This window comes from Poecilia mexicana, unplaced genomic scaffold, assembly GCF_051168715.1.
Source record: "Poecilia mexicana isolate PSO_F unplaced genomic scaffold, ASM5116871v1 scaffold_2, whole genome shotgun sequence".
NCBI classification, from domain to species: domain Eukaryota; kingdom Metazoa; phylum Chordata; class Actinopteri; order Cyprinodontiformes; family Poeciliidae; genus Poecilia; species Poecilia mexicana.
The window spans coordinates 37,919,341-37,941,524 of NW_028263371.1; the positions used below are offsets into that span (position 1 = coordinate 37,919,341).

At 38.8% G+C, this 22,184-nt stretch overlaps 2 protein-coding genes across 4 annotated transcripts in view; one reads left to right on the forward strand and one right to left on the reverse strand.

Annotated features, from left to right (window-relative positions):
• Positions 1-5,173: 5,173 nt before the first annotated feature.
• ecrg4a (ECRG4 augurin precursor a) lies at positions 5,174-11,891 on the forward strand. Its single transcript, XM_014992198.2, has 4 exons — positions 5,174-5,353; positions 10,238-10,285; positions 10,388-10,557; positions 11,524-11,891. The coding sequence occupies exons 1-4, from the start codon at positions 5,233-5,235 to the stop codon at positions 11,665-11,667; spliced, it is 483 nt and encodes a 160-aa protein (XP_014847684.1). The 5' UTR covers positions 5,174-5,232; the 3' UTR covers positions 11,668-11,891.
• Positions 11,892-13,034: 1,143 nt separating this feature from the next.
• uxs1 (UDP-glucuronate decarboxylase 1) overlaps positions 13,035-22,184 on the reverse strand; it is a 33,793-nt gene continuing 24,643 nt past the window's right edge. For all 3 annotated transcript variants that reach the window (XM_014992197.2, XM_014992196.2, XM_014992195.2), the window contains 6 exons: positions 20,277-20,396; positions 19,999-20,042; positions 15,478-15,538; positions 15,304-15,361; positions 14,742-14,845; positions 13,035-13,801 (listed from right to left, as the gene is read on the reverse strand). In XM_014992197.2, coding sequence (XP_014847683.1) covers positions 13,670-13,801; positions 14,742-14,845; positions 15,304-15,361; positions 15,478-15,538; positions 19,999-20,042; positions 20,277-20,396 — 519 coding nt within the window. In that variant the 3' untranslated portion in view covers positions 13,035-13,669. The remainder of the gene's footprint in view (positions 13,802-14,741; positions 14,846-15,303; positions 15,362-15,477; positions 15,539-19,998; positions 20,043-20,276; positions 20,397-22,184) is intronic.

Consider the following 22,184-nt stretch of genomic DNA (forward strand, 5'->3'; position numbering starts at 1 on the left):
TATTGTACTGCATTTTGTACTTTCGCGTTCATCCTGCGATGGAGGCTCCTGGTACGTCTCAGCGCTGAGGAGGCTGCCTCGGGTCACAACACACCACCCAGTCAAATCAGGTGTGGCAGGAGGTGGAGGGACGACGGGCGCACAAACAAGGACAAAGAGAGCGAAGGACCAACAGAAGGAAACTGCATTTAGGGGCCAAAGTGCAAAGTGTTTTTATCTGATCCTTTCATGTTCGGATTCCTAATTTTCGAGGAAACAAATCCGCATGTACATGTGAAGGGTTACATTTCGGCTTTCTCTTTATTCAGGAATCCGCTCACACAGAAATGCTCATTTCATGGGTTCGTGGGCTAATTCTGAAAGACCTCCACACTTCAGAGCGTTTGCTCACTCACACATACATCCAAAAGATTTTTCAGCCTACGCTGAGCTACATGTAGACGGGTAGGTTCAAAACAATCATCAGATGAAGGTGTAGGAGCTGGCTTTGAAAACATCCACCCCACCAGGACCGACTTCTCTCTCTGGCCTTCACGATTTGTAGTCCCTCTGTCGGTCCCATTTCTCGCTCCAGTCCATTTCCTGTCAGAGAATTGCAAGTGGTAACTGAGTGGAACAGGAGTGATTACCGCGCCTGAATCCACAATGCGGTTTTATGCTTCAAGTAAAATGTTGTTGAAGCACCGTCTCACTCAGTAGGTGGGTTTCAGGAATTCAGGCATCTGGTCTGCGTTTGTGTTTTTTTCTTTGATCCCTGTCATTAAAAATACGAATCCAAGAACAATGAATTTCTCAAAAAAAAAAGTAATTAGAAGTGGGCCTTCTAAAACTATGAGGAACAACATCTATTGAAAGACAGCCGAGGCTTGCTGCTTTCACCGAGCGCCCGGTGTGAAGCAGATCAGTTCAGTCCACTTCTTTAATGATCCGTTTGCTCAGCAACACCGAATGAAGAGACTTTTGTTTGCATATTCATGTAAGCCTTTTCTTTGTTTTTAATTATTTCGTTCACTTGCATCCCGGCTCTCCTCCATCTGCTATTCATTTCTGCGGCGCTCCCTGAGAGCAGCAGAACCGTCTGCCAGCTGCTGGTTTCCTGCATTCCAGGTCGACCCCCGAGACACTCAGGCTCTGTTTGTAGTTCCAAACCAAACATCTCCGCTGTCTGACGGACACGTTCTCTATATCACAAGTGAAACAAAACATTTCTAAATAGGTTTTACTGTCATATATATATACTGCTCTGCCTAATCAACAAACACACTGTCAGCAGTCTCTATGAGGTAATGTGCATGACTTTTTAAATACAAAAGAAAAGTTTCATGTAGGAGATACAATATATTGCTATTTCTAAACACTGTTTTCTTAATTGAAAATAGCAGAAAAGAGTAGTTGAATTTCTCGGGGGTTGGGGGGTTCTGTGATGAAATGGTGTCGGATTATATTAAGGGTCTCAATAAAGGAAAAAGGAAAAAAGTTCAAAATTGGTTTCAAAAGCACAGTGCTGATGTCTGGAGTTCATTAAAGTGGAGGTTCTTAGGGAAAAAGACCAAATCTCCCTTCATCACTATGTGTAGAACTGTTAGCAGGGGGGAACGACCTTCCTTGTTACTGAATTACAAAAAAATGGATCATTTGCAATTTAATTTCACCAAGAAGACTTGACAGAAGCTCAAGTTTGTTAATTCAGCAAGCTTTCACAGTTGAACATGTTCTGCAGAAGAATGCAACCATACATGTCTGGCTTGATGTCCAAAAGTAAGTTTCTGAATGGATAGCAGAAATCTAATGACTGAGTCCCGTGGCACGCCATCAAAGTGGGAAGAAATTATGTATTTTCCAGCCATAAAGCATCATTTCATGGCGCAATCAAGTAACTAAGTTACTTTCAGTTGTTGTGAAAATGCTGCATATATCAAGTAAGACTAAAAAAGAAATTGATTTCACATCATAGCCACATGTGATGCCTTGAAATTCTCTTCAAGAACCTCCTGCTCTTTCTGACACTCTTCCTTCAGCACTTCATTCCAACAATGCTTCTCCATGATGCAGTTTACAGAGCGTTGTAGTCCGTACGATGAGCTCAGCAGACAAGCAGTTCCACCAGGTGATTGCTGATTGGCTAATTGCTACTGTCACTAGTCTTGGAAACTCTTACTCTTTGAGTAAATCAGCAGCGCTTTGTATGAGCGAGCTTTCAGGCACCCTGAATGGTTGCCATGGGAGATTCAAAGAATCGTCAAACAGGCATGAAAGAATCAAAGCAACACTCCAAGTATGTAGAAACATCCAGAGCCACCGTGCACAGGCGTGTGTAGGAAAGGGGCCACAGGTCCCTCATTCCCCAGGTCAACCCACTTTTGAACTAGAAACAGCGGCAGAAGTGCCTGACCTGGGCTACAGAGAAGCAGAACTGGACTGTTGTTCAGTGGTCCAAAATACTTTTTTCAGATGAAAGCAAATTTTGCATATCATTCGGAAATCAAGGTGCCTGAGTCTGGAGGAAGACTGGGGAGAAGGAAATGCCAAAATGCCAGAAGTCCAGTGTCAAGTACCCACAGTCAGTGATGGTCTAGGGAGCCATGTCAGCTGCTGGTGGTGGTCCACTGTGTTTTATCAAGGGCAAGGTCAATGGAGCAGCCATCAGGAGATTTTGGAGCACTTCATGCTTCCATCTGCTGAAAAACTTTATGGAGATGAAGATTTCATTTTTCAGCACAACCTGGCACCTGCTCACAGTGCTAAAACCACTGGTATTACTGACCATGGTGTTACTGTGCTCAATTGGCCTGCCAACTCTCCTGACCTGAACCCCATAGAGAATCTGTGGGATATTGTCAAGAGAAAGTTGAGAAATGCAAGACCCAAAACTCTGGATGAGCTTAAAGCCGCTATCGAAGCATCCTGGGCCTCCATAACACCTCAGCAGTGCCACAGGCTGATTGCCTCCATGCCACACCTCATTGAAGGATGCAAAAGGATTCCTGACCAAGTATCGAATGCATAACTTAACATAATTTTTGAAGGTTAACGTTTTTGTTATTAAAATACATTTATTTTATTGGTCGGATGAAATATGCTAATTTTTTGAGACAGGGATTTTGGGTTTTCATGAGCTGTAGCCAAAATCATCAGTATTAAAACAATAAAAGACCAGAAATATTTCAGTTGGTGTGCAATGAATCTAAAATATATGACAGTTTAATTTTTATCATTACATTATGGAAAATAATGCACTTTATCACAATATGCTAATTTTTTGAGAAGGACCTGTATTTTAACAGAAAGTCAGAAGCAGTGGTTGATGATATATTTTACTCACAGACTCAAATATCTATCAGAGAGAAAATTGTTATTAAGTTGGTAAAGAATGCCTTTTCAAAAATAATCTCACGATTTGTGAGTTAGAGAATAACACTGAACCCAATCACAGCAGACTATCGAGCTCCAGAACAGCTGCGTTTCGTTTGTCAGTTAAAACAGGATTTTCTCTTAATTTTCAGCATATACAGGAATAAACTTCATCTGTGTATAAAAAAAATAACACATATTTTGTCTCGGTTGGCCTGAGGAGTTGACCAGGACAAAATCCACTGAATGAACAACCACACCACCTGCTTCTTCCTGCCAATGTTCATCTATTGGATAACAGGACGGCTCATTAACAGCTTGGTTTCTGTTTGTCCAAAGCACCACGTCCCAATCCAGCTGGATGTAGGAGAGACGTGGCTGTGAAAAAGCCCACATTATGATGATGTGGTGAGTGTCTGAGGTAAAACCAGCAGCAGTAACAATTAAAGTAATAATGTAGTGTGAAAGCGAACCGCAGCAGGTGAAAATGTAACAGACGTTGCAATTTTGACCCCCAACCGAACCGTGACTACTGGACCATCGGGTGTGAAAACACACCTGGTCTGAATCGCTTTTGTTGCAAAAGTGAAATAAAACAATTTGTAGAGCGGGTGACACAGTGAAAGGTTTGAAAAAGAATCACATTTTGGCAGTTCTTTAAAACTACAGGTATGAAAATGCCAGTCAAAGTCCCTGCTCCAACACGGCTGTTTTAAATGACTGAATTACCTCTTCAGCGTGTCTGCAGAGGCCTGGTAATGAAACAATCCTCTAATTAAGGGATGCTTAAAGCTGAACTTCAGCCCTTGAGGCCTGGCACTGAAAGCTACTGGTGAACGATATGCGTGTGTGTTTTTAAGCCTCTGTTGGTAAATTTTCCATTGGTATTTAGACTAAAATTGTCCATTAAGCATTTATAACATTTTGCTTCAGAGTTTTACAAAATGCTATAAAATTATCTAAACATATGCTCCAGTCTGATTGGCATAACCCTCCGTAATAGGAAGAAACATGCCCGTTTATCTCACTTATTAACTTACTTCCTGATTGTGTAATGCAGAGGTTTTTGACAGACCGTCACCTGCAAACGCTGCAGAGTTGTCCTGTTTCGCCCCGCACTCAACCTGCTCCTGCAGGCTGGCCCAGTCTGGATGTAGCCATTCATCATCGCGCTCATCAATATATTCTTGCCATAAAGGCACTGTCACAGCATACAAGTCAAACAGATTACCTGGGAAACTTTCTGAATTCTCCCCCAGGACTGCAGGATTGGATGCACACGGCCAGGCGTCTGAATACCTGGAAGATTCAGATACTGCTGACCCCATCCATCTTCAACGAAGCTCTAAGATGTTTCTGTGCAGACGGCATAAGGGTTGGTTAGATTTGCAAAGAACACCATTCTTGTGCATTTACCAAAGTCTCACTGAAGTCATCTGGTAAACTGAAGTGGATCCTGGTGGGGGGTTTCCGCATCTCCTTTTCATTCCCTGTAAAGAGCAGCCTATATTTTCTCAAGGTACTTCCCTTACACGTCCTCACACAATCAGGAAACTCCTTCAAAAGATGCAAACAGTTTCCTGTTGGGAAAAAGAAAAAAAAAAAAATAGCACTGCACGTTTAAGAACTTGCAGATCACAGCATTTTAAAATGCATTTATCCCACTTTCTCCTTCATTTCCTGCTCCTTTTGTTGCATGTGTATTCATGGAAAAGTACTTTGGATGCAAAATTCCTTTAAGAAGGAAAAAAAAAAAAGCTCAGACGTAGTGTTATTTGCGTAGGCAGGGAGGTAAAAGACATTCCACTGCCACAGGCCAGTTTCCACTTGGAAAGTCTGTGCAGCCTCCCTCCTTCCCTCCCTCTGGTCGTCTAGCAGTTTATGAACAGTTGTTGCCTTCAAAGAGTCCTAGAAAGACTCAGTTGGTACAAGATGGCTTCCCAGCAGCTCTGTTTGAGGGTTATTGGGTTGGCTGCACTGCTGACACTTACAACTCTTGGAGGTAAGCATATTCTGCAATATTTCTTTGGCTTTCTTTTTTTTTTTTTTTTTTTTTTTGCTTCAGTGAGGTTTCACTTGTTTCGTGTCTATTCTGCACATTAGCCCACTCTCTCTTTTTTCCCCCCTTTTCTTCATTGTGTGGTTGGACACGTTTGCACTTGGAAAGCATAACTGGAGAAGAAAATGGATTAATTTCTAATAGTGTAACAATTTTATTTTATATAGAGTGAGCCTTAATTCATGCATCTGCCTCAAATTGTGCATTTTATCAATGCAGTTTGAAGCAGAGGAACATGTAAAACCCAGACGCTTTGATATTTGGCAAGAGGAAAAATCCATCCCAGTCAATATTATGCTATTGCCAGAGTCACGTCACGGTTTACCTTTAATTATAAGCCTGAGCTGCATTTCCAGGAACTCATGCATTGTGTTCAAACAAGTCAAAGTCTGAAGGAAATTCTTAGAAAAGATGAAAAAGAAGACGGAGGTGAGCATGGGAATACTTCACACGTAACCGAGACCATCTGGGCCCGGGCGGCATCACAGTCAGCCCAGTCTGACACGGAGAAGGGAAACAGTTCAGAAATCAGACATGTCCTTTCCGAATACCTTCATTTTCTTTTGATTACGAAATTTTAACGGCATGGTTTGGATTTCTGAAGTTTCTTTGTGCAATGTTTCTCAAGGGAAATTTTATCATCGAAAAACATAATTGTAGTTTAGAATATTAACAGTGACTCTGCAAAGAATGAACTAAAAAAATGTTGCATTGAAAGTGAAACAAAAAAAAAGTTGTATTAAAATGCTAAATAACTCATTATTAAAAATAAATAACTCATTGGTAACCAAGTTGTCTCACTGTGAACAGTTTTGGAGTCCTTGGAGTTAATAAAGCGCTAAACAGAGGAAAAAGTCCATTCAATGTTAAATATAAAAATATTACACTCAGAGTGGTTAAAAGTTTGAAAAACTTACATCAAATCAGCGGCATAACATTTTCAACATTTTTGCGATTTATGGTTTTAAAAGCTACATTTTTGGAACAGAAAACTTACTTGTGGGCGAACAAATGATTCGTACAATATTAGAAGCACCAAAATATAGTTATTAAATATTCGAAGTGCATTGTACAGCAGTATGTACAATTTGGACTGTGGTCAAGACAATGCCAGAATCCCGATTAAGAGATTATCTGGATTCCTTGAGATTCCTAGACATGTATAGAGACGTCTAGAGCTTTAATTATAACACACACGAAATTACTACTGCAAGTTTCTAAAACATGTTTGAATAATACAATAAATCTTATTCAAACAGGATTTATCAAATGAAAAATAAATAAGTGAAAAATTAAAGCTGAATGTTTGTATACACTTTGAGTGTGTGCGACCTAAATGAAATTAGTTATTTCTGCACATAACCTTGGCCAATAAAGCTGATTCTGTTCTTGCTCTTGCAATACTTTTCTGTGCTACTCCACTTCTTAAAGTCAATCAATAAACCCTTGAAAGCGAAATGTCACGTCAATAAATCCATCTGTTATTGCAGAATCTCAGTCTGAGCCAAAAATAGTTTTTGCTTTTCAAAGAGAAAGGCTGCTCCAAACACAGGGTTAAAAAAAAAAAATCTCTCTTCAGCTTAAGGCAGCTCTTCTTCTTCTTCTTCTTTTTTTTTTTTTTTTTTTAGAAATTCTGGCATTAATGTGTCTTTAAAGTATCATTTCCACTGATTATTTTAAGAAAACACGCCAGTATTAATTCACTTTTTCACACCTTTTTTTTTTAAAGCTAATTGCCTTTGTGTGAGTGACTTTTGAAGAAATAAGCTGTTCCTTTATCGTTTAATTCATCTGCACAGAAACCTGGTTATAATTAATCTCCTCCATCTGTAACCCCGTCCACATGGTGAACATGTTCTGCTCGCTGGCAGACGGACTGAGATTTAGAGCTGATGTCTAAGTTTACTCTGCGATAGATTTCCTTCAGTCTACCTCGAGTTTTAAAACCCAGAAGATAAAATCCATGTATAAACTCTCAGAGAAGCGCAGCAGAGCCATTTGCAAGTGCAAATGCACACACACACACACAAAAGATCGTCCAAGTTGGTGAAGTGGAAGATTTGTTGTTGGTTGACTTTGGTCCAAGAGTATTTTGAACACAGAGCAGAGTAACTCCTCATGGGCTCTGAAATAGCCACAGGAAACAGATGCATCAGTAATATTCGGAAGTAAACAAGCTGAAAACTTGTTCCCCTGGACGTAGTAAATTATTTTCTGGGCTTTATCTTCTGTTTTAACCTCTTTCAAAGCACAAAATATGATGTCAGCTACTTCCTTTATGCTTTTATAGGCTATTTTGAATATATTTTGTTTCATGTCAAATATCAGGGATGGAAACATCTCATCTCCTGTCCTAACATAGCATGAACTTCACTTTTTTTTGCCACTTGTGGCTTTTATTTTTAAAGAAATCCAACAGAAAGGGGATGGAAAGAAGGTGGGTGGGGGAGGACATGCAACTGAGGAGCCACGTAGCAGAGTTGTAGTCAAGACCACCTACCCAAGACCAAGTCAAGACCAGGACCCCGCTACGTGACACAAAAAAATTAAGTTTTATCTATCAAAATTGCTTCTCAAATTGATCTGAAAGATCCACATTCCCATAAAACACCTAGATATTAAATACTTAGAGCTGAAATAAATTTAATCAGTAAAGATCCATCCAGAAGAATCGGATCGTTCCTGAATGTCATATCAATGCAGACTTTGGTCACAGCGTTGTCCCATATAAGCAACACCTCAGTCAACACCTCCACACAATAATTCAGCGCATGAGTGACAACTTTTTTTCATCGCAGATGCAACAAATGTGTCTCAGTACAGCTAGCTTTGCTAGCCTCACGTCCACAGATCTTACCTTTCTTTAAGCTTTCCTTCCAAGTGACGCTAAAAGTTTAACTAAGTCCCCACCGTCTATGAAAGCGAAGCACTGCTTATTTTACATGTCGCTATATCTTATGATTTATGCAGCGGTATTATATTACTGACGGTTAGACAGATATCTTCTCCCGCTCAGAGGAAACCACTGCGCATGTCTGGAGCTCCGCGTGCGAGTAAAGGTGGAGGCGATGGGTGACAACAGACACTAAGTCACGTCATTGCTTGGATTTTACGGCGCCACCTTAAGACCCTGAACTTCACATTTTAATGGACAAAACGCGCAACGAGACTTGGATGTAACGAGTAACGCGACGGTTTTGTAGTAATGTAGTGAAGTACAAAGTACAGATACTTACTGTAAAATGTAGTCGAGTAAAAGTAGAAAGTACCCATTATTAAATCTACTTAAGTATAGATGCACGAAAATTGTACTTAAGTACAGTAACGAAGTACTTGTAATTCGTTACTTCCCACCACTGCTACCTTCACCCTCCCTGCTCTCATGCTCATGCAAATTTGTGCTCTAATCTTCATCAGTGTCACTTTCTAGCAGCAGCAAGTATTTTTGGAGCGCGTCGCGCTCATCCGTCCAAAGTCTGATTTGTCTTCTCAATGCTCACCCCAGGATGTGATTTCTACCGCCTTCCACCTTAAAGAGCTGTTAAATGAGGCTTAATCCACTCTGCAAATGAAGGAAAATGGATAGTTCACTTTAAAAATACTTTAAGATGGGCTTCACTTTATTGCAACCTACATCTATTGTTCCTTTCTTTTTCACTTTCTGAGTATCAACAGCTTCGAAGCATAATGTCAAGTCGTGTTTTACATATTCAAGAAAGTGGGTGGAAGTGTAAACCTTTTATATTTCCACTCCTTATCCATTTATCCTCATATCGCCTACAAAACCTCATATATATTACATGAATCCCATATGCAATATATGCCATTTAATATTTAACCCATCAGTATAGAATTTATTTAAATTTAATTACAGAAGCAAGAATAATCAGTTCCCCTTGAATTGATGAAACAAAAAAAAAAAACTAGCAGAAACAGAAACATCAAAAATCATCGTTCAATAGTGATAAACTTTGAAGATCTAAAAAATGTCGGTATAGTGCACATGTCAAACTCGAGGCCCACCAAAGCTTTTTTCGAGGGCCACACAGATAGGATCTTCAAGATAATAGTTTCGTGATTAATTATTATTTTATTGATCAAATCAAAACAGTTTTCATGACTGTGTACTGGCAAATTACACCAATGTGAATATTGAATTTTAAGTTCTCATTAAATTTGGAGTAAGCTTATTAACAGTCAATTAACAGTTCTTCTGCCTCCTTTCTGTGCTCCTACTGCAATGTGTAGAAATTGTTTGTTTTTCTGTCCGAAACAACCAATCAGATCCAGGAGGAGGGACTTAGTGCTGCCAATCATCCTCGTGTTCGGTTGCAACAAGCCTTTTGAGGACATTCGTAATGTTGATGTGGCCTAAAATGAAAACGAGTTTGACATCCCTGATATAACGGGATACTCCAAACAACACATAACCAAAATCTCACACTGTCACTGTGATTTAACATAATGAATAATAATTTTCCCAATTATTAATGCATCAAAAACGAAAGTCTGCTCACATGTTTATATGAAACAGAAATTATGTTCTAATACTGTTTCCGCGGTGAGACAAACGTGTCAAGGTTTCAAAATAAATCACTTTCTGCAAATACTGTAAGTGCTTCCCCAGGTTCTTCCCCTCTTTTTTATTAACGTATTCTGTTGTTCAGAGATACATTGTGGAGACATGACAGGCGAAGAATGGGTCGAGTAGAAAGGGCCAAGGTTTCAGAACACTTCAGCAAAGCACTTTTCTGAATGTGAAGGTTGACTTGACTTCACATCAGAATGACTCAAACCTCTTACGTTTCTATTGGCTCTCCTTTGCAGACGTGTCCAGCGAGAGCCGCCTGCAGAAGATCTTAGTGAAAAGAAATGGTAACATTCAGACGCCACCATTTAAAAAAAGTATTATTAAACTGATCCACATAAAAAAAAAACGTCCTTTTAATTTGCTTCCTCTTTCACTAATTTATGTAGCAGCAGAAGCTGAACACGCTCCATCCAAGTCTTCGGTTGCCATCCCTTCGTCTAAGGCCCAAGAGTTCCTGGCCAAGCTGAGTAGAACAAAAAGAAACGTCTGGGATCGCAGCAGGCCAGACGTCCAGCAGTGGATTATGCAGTTCATGCAAATGGGATTTGATGAACAGGTAAGTTTTCTATTGTTTATTACTCTTTTGTTGTTGTTGTTGAAAAACCGACGAGTTCTTGGCGTAGCTACCAGACATGAGCAGAGATGGAAAGCTGTACTCATCTCTAAGGTTTAGATTTGATACGACTGCCAGACTGACTGGAGAGTCAAGAGTTCACAGCAAGGTCAAGAAGATTCAGTTCTTTCGGATAAAATCATGGTCAATTTAGCTTTTACCAATTTGACTTGTGCTTTATCAAATAGCATCCACTTCCTGACTTTAAAAAGGCTTCAAGTGGGACATTGTTTTTCTTTTAAACTGTTTTTCTTTTTAAATTTAAGATAACATGACATTTAAGACATTAAAGAGTCTAGAAAAAAGCTAGAATTAGAGAAAGTGAAACATAAAGCACATAATAAATAAAATGCAGAGTAAACACCAGCCTCATCTAAGGTAGAGAAAACACCTCTACCTACACAAATCCTGGAATAAATAATAAATACAGATGAAAAGCTGACTGTAGGAAAACACGAATGCCGTTCCTCACACAGAAGTTTAAAGCTACTCACTGATCCAGACTCAGCTCTCTTTCAGGTCACTGACCACCATGATTTCACCGGAGACGGCGAGGAACAGAGAGCAGAGATAAGAGCAGGGAGGGAGGGAGGCGGACCGCTCAAAATAAACCCCCTGCTGCTGCGGCTGTTTCCAACGGCCGACAGCACGTTGCATGCAGCCATAGCAGCTTTTCACCAACACTCACTGAACATTACACCTCGTGCATATGCCATCGGTTGTTGCTTCCTTAAAAGGCCAAAGCTGTCAAACGATTGGCCTTTTCAAAGTTTGTCTTTCATAAGTTTTTTTTTTTTTTAATCATGGCGCTGCCTCCCGTCAGTCTCAGTGGACGTCTTATCAGTTGCTGGTCTGTCTGTTGTTGAGTTCACCGAACCTGATGCGTCTGCGGCGTCTTTCTCTCGCCAGAGGCTGGAGGCCGACCTGCAGTACTGGATGGACCACGCCCGCTCCCATGACCAGGGTCGACAGCATCACTACGACGAAAACGCCCCCATCGGGCCAAGGTCCTCTTACAGGCATGGGGCAAATGTCAACTACGACTACTATTAACACCACCCACACACACACACAAATGTTCCCAGCTGTGTTAGAAGCTAAAGCAAAATGATGGCTTTCATGCCTGCCAACATTTTCACAGGAGTCCTGCCAACTTATTTTGATTGCATCTGTAAAACCCTGCAAGTGTTTCTGTATTCCTACAATAAATTAAACTGTTTAGGCTCAAGTTTGGAGCGCAGGCTTTGAATGGAAATAAAGACGAGGTTTGTACTGTCTTTTGTCTCCTGATTTTATTATTTAACTCGAAGTCATCTTCATTTGAAGCTCATCAAGAAGTTAATTAATTGTAATCAAATTTAAAAGGGAGAGACAATATGATTAATAAAATGGACATTGATACTTTTGTCAGAGTGAGAAGGTTTCAAGTCCTGCTGGAACCTCCGTAGAGATTAAGAGTAAAAAGTGAAATGCTCCAAAATGGCTCGTCTGACTTTGGATGTGGCCAAATGCAGCCGAGACTTCTCTAATCACTACCAGCTGTTCCAACTTCATGCTGGACCTCCAGCTGTGATGATTAAGTGACTTTTTCTTCCTTGAAAAATCCTTTTCTTCTCTAATTCAGAAGTGGATGTTTTTCTTCCACTCAACTTTTCCATAGTACTTCCCCTAAAAGCCAACTTCTTTAGTATATTCGGTCACTGTAAAGAGAGCAATCTCTTCCATGATTGGTAGATCATAGGCCAGCCATGATGCTTTTGTATTAAATAAATTACTATTATTTCATTGTTTTTTTTTCTTAATAAAGCAAACTAGATCGAGGCTTTAATTCAGTAAAAATAAAAGTTTCATGTTCTGTTTTTTCTACCTTCATATTAAACATATTAGCAGATCAGTAGTTTTAAGATTGATAAATTTCTTTTGTATTAACTACACAATTAGATAATTCTAGGTTTAATTTTTTATTTTTAAAAAACAGCAATTTCTAAAGAATAAAAAGAAATTAAACCAAAAATCATAAGTGTAGGAGCTCATCAAAGACGACAGTTTCACACTCCAACCTTAATTTTTCTAACCCTTCTGGGTTTTATTGTTTTTTTTGACCTCAGTTGTTTTGGTGTTTAAAGGTTTTGCTGCACTTCAAATTCAGTTTAATTACTGCAGTTCATTCTTGTATCCAAACAAAGGCACTTTATTTATCGAGATAAATAAGTTGATTGAGTTTAAATTTGTTAGTGCTCGTTCACTCGGTGTGAAAATATACATCAGCTTTGGATCCCAAATAACTGCAGACAAAACATTTCTTTTGACCGTCAGGTTTTCTTACCACTACATATTCTGTTCTTTTGATATTAATTAGAAATCAGTTTTGAAGCTTTGAGCAGAAGTTTCTGAACTAAAGTGGCAACATCACATGCAAATCACTGGAAATATTTTATTAAAATAGCATCTTCACATCGATATGATACTGCACACCCGTGACATGAAAATTTCACAAACACGATATCTTTAAAAACAATTATGGCGTCGTAAACCGTTGCTCTGGAGGATTTTGTCCACAACCCGCCGTGCGGTGCAGGTCTGGCAGACTGACCCAACAAGACGTCCAGTGGGGAAACGAACTTGGACGGCTCCTTTCCAGACACGAAACGCCACGAGACCGATGAACGCCGTTCGTTTCCGCGAGGTCCGAGCTGCTCGCCAGGATTCTCGCGGCGGTGTATTAAATATAGCAAGAACAGCACAAAGTCCACGAAAAAAAATACTCCCAAAACATAGGCTGGATTTCCAATCCTCCGCTCCAGCAGGTAGCCTCTTTGATTCAGGCTGGTCCATCAGTTTTGAAAGCTTCGGGGAGGGAGACCTCTCCAAATCACAGCTGCCGCTCTGACCACAAGGCATCATCCGCTTTTAAAGAGAGCTCAGAGAGAAAAGCCGCCTCCGTGACCCAAAAACGGGACAGTGTTCCCAAAAAGTGCTCTACTCAGCAGGGTACATCAGAGAGAAGCTCCTGTCTGATGGTGGAGGAGTGTTTGGCAGAGCAGACCACTGCTGCTCAGTTGTGTCTGGGCCTTCCTTTCTTCATGCGGGCGGCTTTAGGTTTGGGGATGTACTGGTTGTTGGCCTGGTGTTCCAGTTCTCTGCTGAAATACTGAATAGTTTTATTCAGGCCTTCCTCCAGCGGCACCTGCTCACAACAAAACATCGTTACTCCAGTTAGTATAAATAACTGACATGAACATTATGTGCTACAGACAGGTTCAGCTACACAGATAGTTGTGGTTTTTTGAAGTGGGGCTTTGAGCAAATGAACAACGTCTGTTTTTGATGGAAGAGACTAGATTTTAAGGTAATGGCTAGTGAATATATGATGAACAGAAAAAAACTTTCTGCTACCTTAAAACGCAAATCTTAAAAAAGTCATTGTGCTTTCTTGGTACATTAATACATCATGGCAGAGTAGTACGCCTTTACATTTGTCTTTGAATGTTATGAATGGAGATGTACAGATAAACTTAAGACAGGAGTTAGAGGATTTTAAACTTATCCAGTCCTGATTGACGGTTAGTTAAAAATGACAAACCATTTCTGCCGCTGGCGCTAGACTAGATGTTTGTTTCGATTGCACTGACCCAAAATACTCTGCACTACAGTCCACTTCCTGCTTTTGTAGCGGTCTCTGGCCTGCTTGGCATTCACATACGCATTTAAACCACATCAGAGTTCACTTCAACAGAATCAAGACCTAAGATTTTAGGTTTTGGTCTAAATGAACTGGACTTTCTAGGTAAGCAAACCAGAGTTCGGTTAAAGTGGATTAAACGAGGCTGGTGTGAATGCACCCTACGTCTCCTATATAGCTTCACTAACTTATTACTATTGTGTACGAACTTTTGAGTAAGATATGAAAGTTTTTAAACTTTCAAACACTACATATAGATCTTTTTATTTCAGCATGAAAGAAATCCCTAGAGGTTTCTCCTCTACAGTCATGTTTCGTGTCCGTTTCAGTTTCACGGCTTAAAGCCTCCAAGGATTTAGCATATGAGCTTTAAAGCAACTTTTATGTCAACAACCAAAGGCTGCATGTGTGGACGGGAACAGCTCATGTCGTGCAGCACACATACCACGGGTTCCCAGCCGAGCATCATCTTGGCTTTTCGGATGTCAGGTCGCCTCCTCTGGGGATCGTCCTGGGCCTCCGACAGAAACTGGATCTGACTTCGGCTCACTGCACGTCCGCGATACGCGTTTGGATTCATACGAATGTGTTTAGGGACAGAGAATAACATGTTCACACGGGGAAACAAAAAAAAACAAAAAAAAAAAAACGGTAATAACATTAAACTTTTATGAGATTCCAGATTTCAGAGTGTGGGTGTTTTTTCCCTTTTTTTAACTGCAGTTTTAGAAAAATAAATATTAATTGGTGAAATAAAATAGCAGAGAACAAACTGATCTCAGGTTTTCACATTATTACCAAGTAAAAACGTTCCCCTGTCTTCCTTTCCCTTCAGATGAACTTATCTATGTGCCACATACAGTGACACACTCAACATGACATGAATGCATATTTCCTACATAATTTATTCTGTGTTGGTCTGAAAATTGTACAAGAGATGAGCGTGAGCGAGGGATTTCAGGGGTCAGAAGCCTACACACAGACAGCAAGAGGGATTACCGTCTTACCAACAAGACTCTTGATGAGTTGGGCGAACTCCAATATGGTGTGTTCTTCTGGGTTTCCCTGAAATTACAACATTTATGTTCACTGAAACCTTCATACGCAGAAGATGCAAGAGAAACGCTTCCATTCCTATGAAGAATAAACTTTGTACATCAGATTTTAAGAACGTTGCTCACCAAGTTGACTGGGCTGCTGATGTTGCTGTTCATCAGCAACACGAGGCCGTTAACCAAATCGCTGCAAAAAAAAAAAAAACAAGGCAGAAACAAGACAGTTTCGCCAACATCAAAATTACAAAGTTTAATATATATGTGATAAAAATGCTATTGATTATTTAATCAGTAAAACCATTTTGAATGTGCTTCCAAAACTCACAGTTTAATCCCAATGTTTACCTTCACTGTATAAAAAGAGACAAAACAATTTTCCCTCACTCTGACAGTAAATCAGACTAATTCTTTTGGATAGGTGGGGATTATGATATTTTCATCCTTATAAATGTCAGAATAAATTGACATACATTTCCTTAGAATACGTTTGTTGTTTTTTTGAACCAGAGATATTTCCTTGAAGCCTGACCGGTTTGGAAAAACTTTTGCAAAGCAGAAAAAAATATTGTCAATTTTAAATGCAAGATATTATCAGACTCCTGAAAAAGGTGCTTCAAGAAAACCACTAGGTGTGAAAACGTCCACCAGGTTGTTGCTGCAGCATTATTTTTTTTATATATAGTTTTTTCTAGACACGATTATGGTATTGCTATCTGCCAGACTTTTTTTAGGCTCAGGTCCAGAGCTCAGAGACTTGTCGTGCACACACACAATAATCCGAGGAAATCATTCCACTTCAATAAGGAAGTACTGTGAATGTTACCACGCAACTTCAGTGTTGCATGGTTACCAGATTGCAGATCTAACCATCTGATTTAAAAGCTGATTTGTAATCTTTTTCCAATTTATACTCTAAAGATTAGATGGAAAAAATTGTGGATAGACAGTAGGAGAGAGACATTTAAAGCTCCAGTAACTGATTGTCGTGACACTGAAAAAATATTTTGTCTTTTTTCTGCAAATATTTCTGCTTAAGTTGAAAGGCTAAAGAAATTTTCTACAATGTTGTTTGTGGCTGAAAATGGAGGCTCTTTTGTCGGCAAAGGGATTATTCTGACGTTCCTCTGTAGACCTTTGAGTTTGAAACCTCAATAATTTTCCATCAATACATTTCGATGACTAAAGGCTAAGTGCAAATTGTACAATGCTACCAACAACAAACAAAATAATTGCAGCTCTTAAAGATATGAACAGAGTTTTTTGTGGGGGGGCGGAGGGGTGGGGGGTTCACTGATAACTGATTTCTGAAGGCTACTTTCACAAATTACGGGAAAACTGACTCAAAGAAACTAAATCATAAACAATCATAATCAGATTTCATAAACAACAAACCTGAATAGCAGAACCACAGACGTGTAGTAAAGAGATGAACTGTTAGATGTTTTTCCTCTAGAATTTATGACAACAATGAAAGTGTCTTTGACGCAAAAGGGATATTTTCACTGTTTTTCTGACATCCTGACGACATTGGATCAGTTAAAATCGGAAGCATCTGGAGAAACATCAGTTTTACGAACTACTCTACCCTAATTTCACAAAATACCAGAAAGTAGGAATGACAGCGCCTTGTGTTTTTATTTCTAATCGCAGTTAGACCCAGTTCAAGCACTTAAAAACCCAGCAGTAAAGGGATCTAAAGAGTTGAAAAGAATCGGTGTGCGAATTCTTCTGTCAGCAACATAAAAGTCAAAATGATTATTTAAATAGGTATAAAAAAATCTGATTGTGATTTGGCAAAGATGAAGATTATCTGAATATAAGTCAATGCAAAAGCTACTAATAGGAATAATAGCTATTTGGGAAAATTCTCAAATTATCTCCTATTTAAGCAAAATAAGAGATAACTTGAAAAGTTACACTTCCATAATACTCTAAGTTTCCAGAGGGGGCAGTGAAGCATCTCATAAAAAAATGGAGAACAAAAGAAAAGTACTAAAAGTAGTCAACAAATGAAAGTATAGCTATCATAAAAATTGAACTTAGCACCACTTAGTGCCTGTTGCACAATCTTATTCTGGTGCAACATTTAAGCAGTTTTTCCTACCGAGATCTGTTGTCATTTAGCATCTAAAATGTTGAATCGTTTTGATCTCTGAGCCAAGTATTCAAACAGATCTCTCTAAGGCTTTTCAAATTCTATTCACTGGTATTTGTTGTTTTGCTGCTTTAAAAATAGAACATATTTTTGCTTTAAACTGCATCTGAAAAGGCTTGAAAGGGAGCAGAGTGGTTAATTGACACAGATATGATGGTTGAGTGAAAGAACAGTCTCTGCTTATGAAAGTTCACTTGGAATACCAGAGGAAGATAACATCGCTGTATTGACTGCCAAGCTACACATTTAATTTAATGGACGAAATCTGAGATGATACTCAAGCTCTGAGCAGATGGCCTTATGCAACACGCTCGGTACCAAAACCGTTAGGAGCTCTTTGTCACTGAACCGACGCTGAATATTAGGTTACCGAATGCTATGCTGTAGTTCTTGGTAATTATATCTGAAATAAATGCGTAGATGGACGTGGTGCAACAAGAAACACATTGTGCCTGCAGTGATTTAGAGGCTCCTGGTTATTAACAGACTGAATCGATTGTGGCCATTTTATTTTGTACTGTTCCAGGAAAACTGCTTTGTTCCCTAATCCAATAAGACGGTTGCGGCCGACTTGTAAATCAAAACAATTTTCGGAACTTAAACGCAGAATCACGCATTCTCCCCCACCCCTACCCAAAGCCCCTCCATCGAAAAGTGGCTCAAGTTAGTTTGTGGTATTTCTGAGCATAATTGTTTGTTGTCCAAAGAAAAGCTGTAATTTACAATAATATGACCCCAATTAGCTTTTAAGGTGCTTCAGTCATTACTTTATTGAAAAGACATGTTTGTCCTTGATAGAACATGATTACTGGGCCAAAAATCATTAGCTGGGACTTATTGATTAAACATGTTGTGATCTTTTGTTTGACATCAGAGCTGCAGCTTGTGTCCATGCAAACAGCCCAATTGTGCAACGTACAGAGTGTGCATGTATGATATATAAAGGATAATAACCTACCAAGTATTGTGTTGAAGCAGGTGTATTATTATAATCTTGGACACATTGATATTTGGTCCAGAATGCAGCCCTACAGAACAATTGAACCGGTTTTGGAAATCAAATAAGATACAATATTTATCCCATTAAGATATACAAGTGCACTCACATTGAGATAAAACTTGCAAAACGTGAAACAAGTTATCAGTTTTCTGAACCAACAATCCTTTTATTTTGAAGAACTGGAAACTTTGTAACAATAAGGCCAGTCCATGAGTCAGGAAAGAGATTCTGGTAGTGAGTTATGTGTGGTTCTTATCATACAGCTACAGCCAAGCATGAACTTTTTAATCAATGATTTATGAGTAGGACCTGTTGTTAAGTCAAGCGCAACCATGAACACAAAACCTTGCACATTTCTGTCGGCTTACCGACAGTAAAAGGTTGACTGGTTGAGCTACTCTTATCTTGTTGAAAACCTCAGGTCAAAGTCAAGTCTCAGGTTTTTAGAGCACTCGTCTAAGTAAGTCTTAAGTATCTGTTTTTGCAGCTTTACTTGGAGACAAATTCACACACTCAAGACCCCAAATCTGTTTTGGAAATGCCATGAGAACTGGCAAACTAAAGGCTGGAATCCAAACAAAAACACACACAAAGAAATTGGGCCTTTCAAAATGACCTTTTTCATAAGCAGGACTCCTTCCCTTGAGGTACAAATGAAACATCAACTGTTTTTTTCCGAGCCAACAGAGCAAAATAAACATGAAAATATTTAATACAAACACAGCTAACAACAACTGAGAGCAGATGATCTTTTTGCTCCATGTATCAAACTTATCACATGAATGCATTTTCTAAACCATTCTGATTTAGATGTCCAAAGTATAATTACAGTTTTACAGTGTAGAAGTCTTTTTATATTGAACAAATAAAACAAAACTCCAGAAATGTCACCATGTCACTCTTGACAAGTTTAACTGGACGTTAATCTATTTTTTTTTTTATCTGGGGTCAGGGGAACATAATGTTGGTTTACCAAAAGGCTTCATATTTTTAAAATGTTTTTTTATAAAACGCATTAATATAAAAGTTCACCAAACACTGTTGACACAAATGTCACACAGGGCTGCAGGTCCATGGTTTGATGAGATAGGAAGACTTCAAATGCTCCGTGTCTCTGATCTCTCTCTGTCAAATTGTTGAAATTAATCTCCTCGTCCTCCACAAGCAAACCGATAGCTACTGTTTGAACCTGGAAAATATTGATATTTCTGACTCAGACCTGAAGCTGTTTCAGTCTGACTCAACACCGATTATAAATTCCTTCAAGGAATTCACTGAACAACATAACAGTATGTCCCATTTAATCTATACATCAAAAAGGGGGGCAACAAAAACTGTTTTACACCAGTGAATCTTTAGGGAACAAAACCACCAAATACAATGTTAGAAAAAAAAAAAAACACCAACAATGGATGGTAAAAATCTTTACACTATGATACTAAATGGTTCAATATTTGGGATTAAAATGCAAAAGAAAAGCTTAATCTCCTACCTTACATATTGGAAGGCTCTAGTTTGGGATCCAGTACCGTACACCTAGAAGAACATAAATTAGTAGCATTACTATTTGTCGATTAAAAAAATACATCTCATCGGTAAAATAACCCTTTTGCATTTGCTAAGTTATAGAAGTTTATGTTTAGGAGGCTGCAAGCTCAACAATCCATATCAATCACCAAGTGAAAAAAACAAAAATCCTGTCTGAGAGGAATCCACTTATCACAGGAAAGAATTGAAAGGCGATGAAGTAAAAAGCTCAAAAATGCGTACAGTGAGAGGTTCTCCTTGTAGCGCCTGAAGGATGAAATTACTGACGACCCGTCCGTCATTCATGTGCATCCGGGAACCAAACGTGTTGAAGATTCTTGCCACTCTCACCTCCACACCTTCCTGCAAGTACAGAGGAAGGGGAGTTATGGTGCACAAGCTTTTACATTTCCCTCAGCCTTATTCATCTAATCTGCAAGAGGCTTAGAGAAAGTATTGTATTGCATCAACAAGAACTGACTAAAGTAGGGTTAACTTTATTCTTTCAGCCCCCAGGAATATGTCTTGTGATCATATTAAAGTGCTTTGAAAATACTGGTTTTATTCTACATCTTTGATAACTTGTATCTCATAAAACCTTCACATAGATTGACCTGATTCACCAAATGGTTCATCAGTGTTGGAAAGTACAAAAAGGTCAAAAACAGTGTTACTGAGTTTAATCTGACAAAGCTGGGTTTGACGGTAATCCAAGATGCAAGTTGCAACTTCTGGGATTTCCAATCATTTTCATTCATTAGTATATCTTAGTAGGAATGAATGCTCAATATCAAAACTAGCACTACATTATTTATGTCCAAGCTACTTTTCAATGCCTCTTGGGTGTTCAACTGCAAGAATTTAAGCCAGGGTCCTTGAACTCCAGTCCTTGAGAGGTATATTGTCCTCCAGCTTCCAGATGGACATACAGCGAGAAATTCTCACTTTATGTGAGAACCAATCCAATCTAAGAACTACACTAGGTATTCGTTCAATTGCTTTGAGTGCTTCATGTCCTACACACAAATCTGTCTCCTACGGCTGCATAACTTTCTATTCATAGTAAATGTTAAACGTTAGGCACGTAACGTAAAGGTTAATCGGTTTAGAGGACATAATTAAATTGTTCCACCTGACACATTCAGAATGATTTTTATTTTTTAGTTTCAATATTGTCAATATTTTTCTTTGTCAATTACTGGAAGAACAGTTTACAATATTCTAGTATACAATCTTTTAATATCTTTTTGTATAATTGAGGGAGAACGTAAAAAAGAATCGGCACAAGGTGAAAGTTGAGCAATTATATAAACTACATTTGCATAACAAACTATTTCTATACAAACTAAAAAAAATAAAAATAAAAATAAAACAAGCAAAGTTGTATATTATGCTTATTTGTTTACTTTTGCAGAAGCACAACAGACCCTGCCAAATCCTGTCAGCAGATTGGGAGAACACCTGGTCGCATTTAACCTTTCCACTATAGCATGGTAATATCATCTTAAGCTTATAACGTCTTTTATGATTGTGTTGAAGGAAAAGTCGACAAGAACCAAACTTTGCACACCAATTCTGTTTGCTTAGCCATTTAACAAATGACTTTAAAACAAAACAGAATAACCTAAATATTTCATCTGAAAGAAGATGAGAAATCATGTTTACATGCTGACCTGATGTACAATAAAAAGACAAAGCTCTGAACCTGAATTTGCTGTTCCCCCAGTTTTATGCCCACAAGCTACAAATAGCTGCCTTTCATTAACGACGCCATTATGAGAACAATCCCATTCATAAAAAGAAAAGCACATTATGTATATCACATAAATTAAGTGGATTACACATGTAGGAGAAATCTAATTTCCCAATTTATGTTTTGGTGAACATCTAAAACGCTCACCTACTACAAACAGTAAATGAATGCGAGCCCCTTCACGATGGATAACGATTATAAAACGTCTGCTTTTATAATCTGTTGGCCTTCTTAAATTCAGCCTCATGCATCAAGAAAAACACTTTGAATGCTAAGTGGAGACCTATTTGGGAATAATGCATGAATAAAAACATGAAAATTATGCAGATCGTTCTCTTGAAAATGTAGATCATGAACTTCATAAGACCTGACTTGCAAAGAAATTCAATACGTTGAAG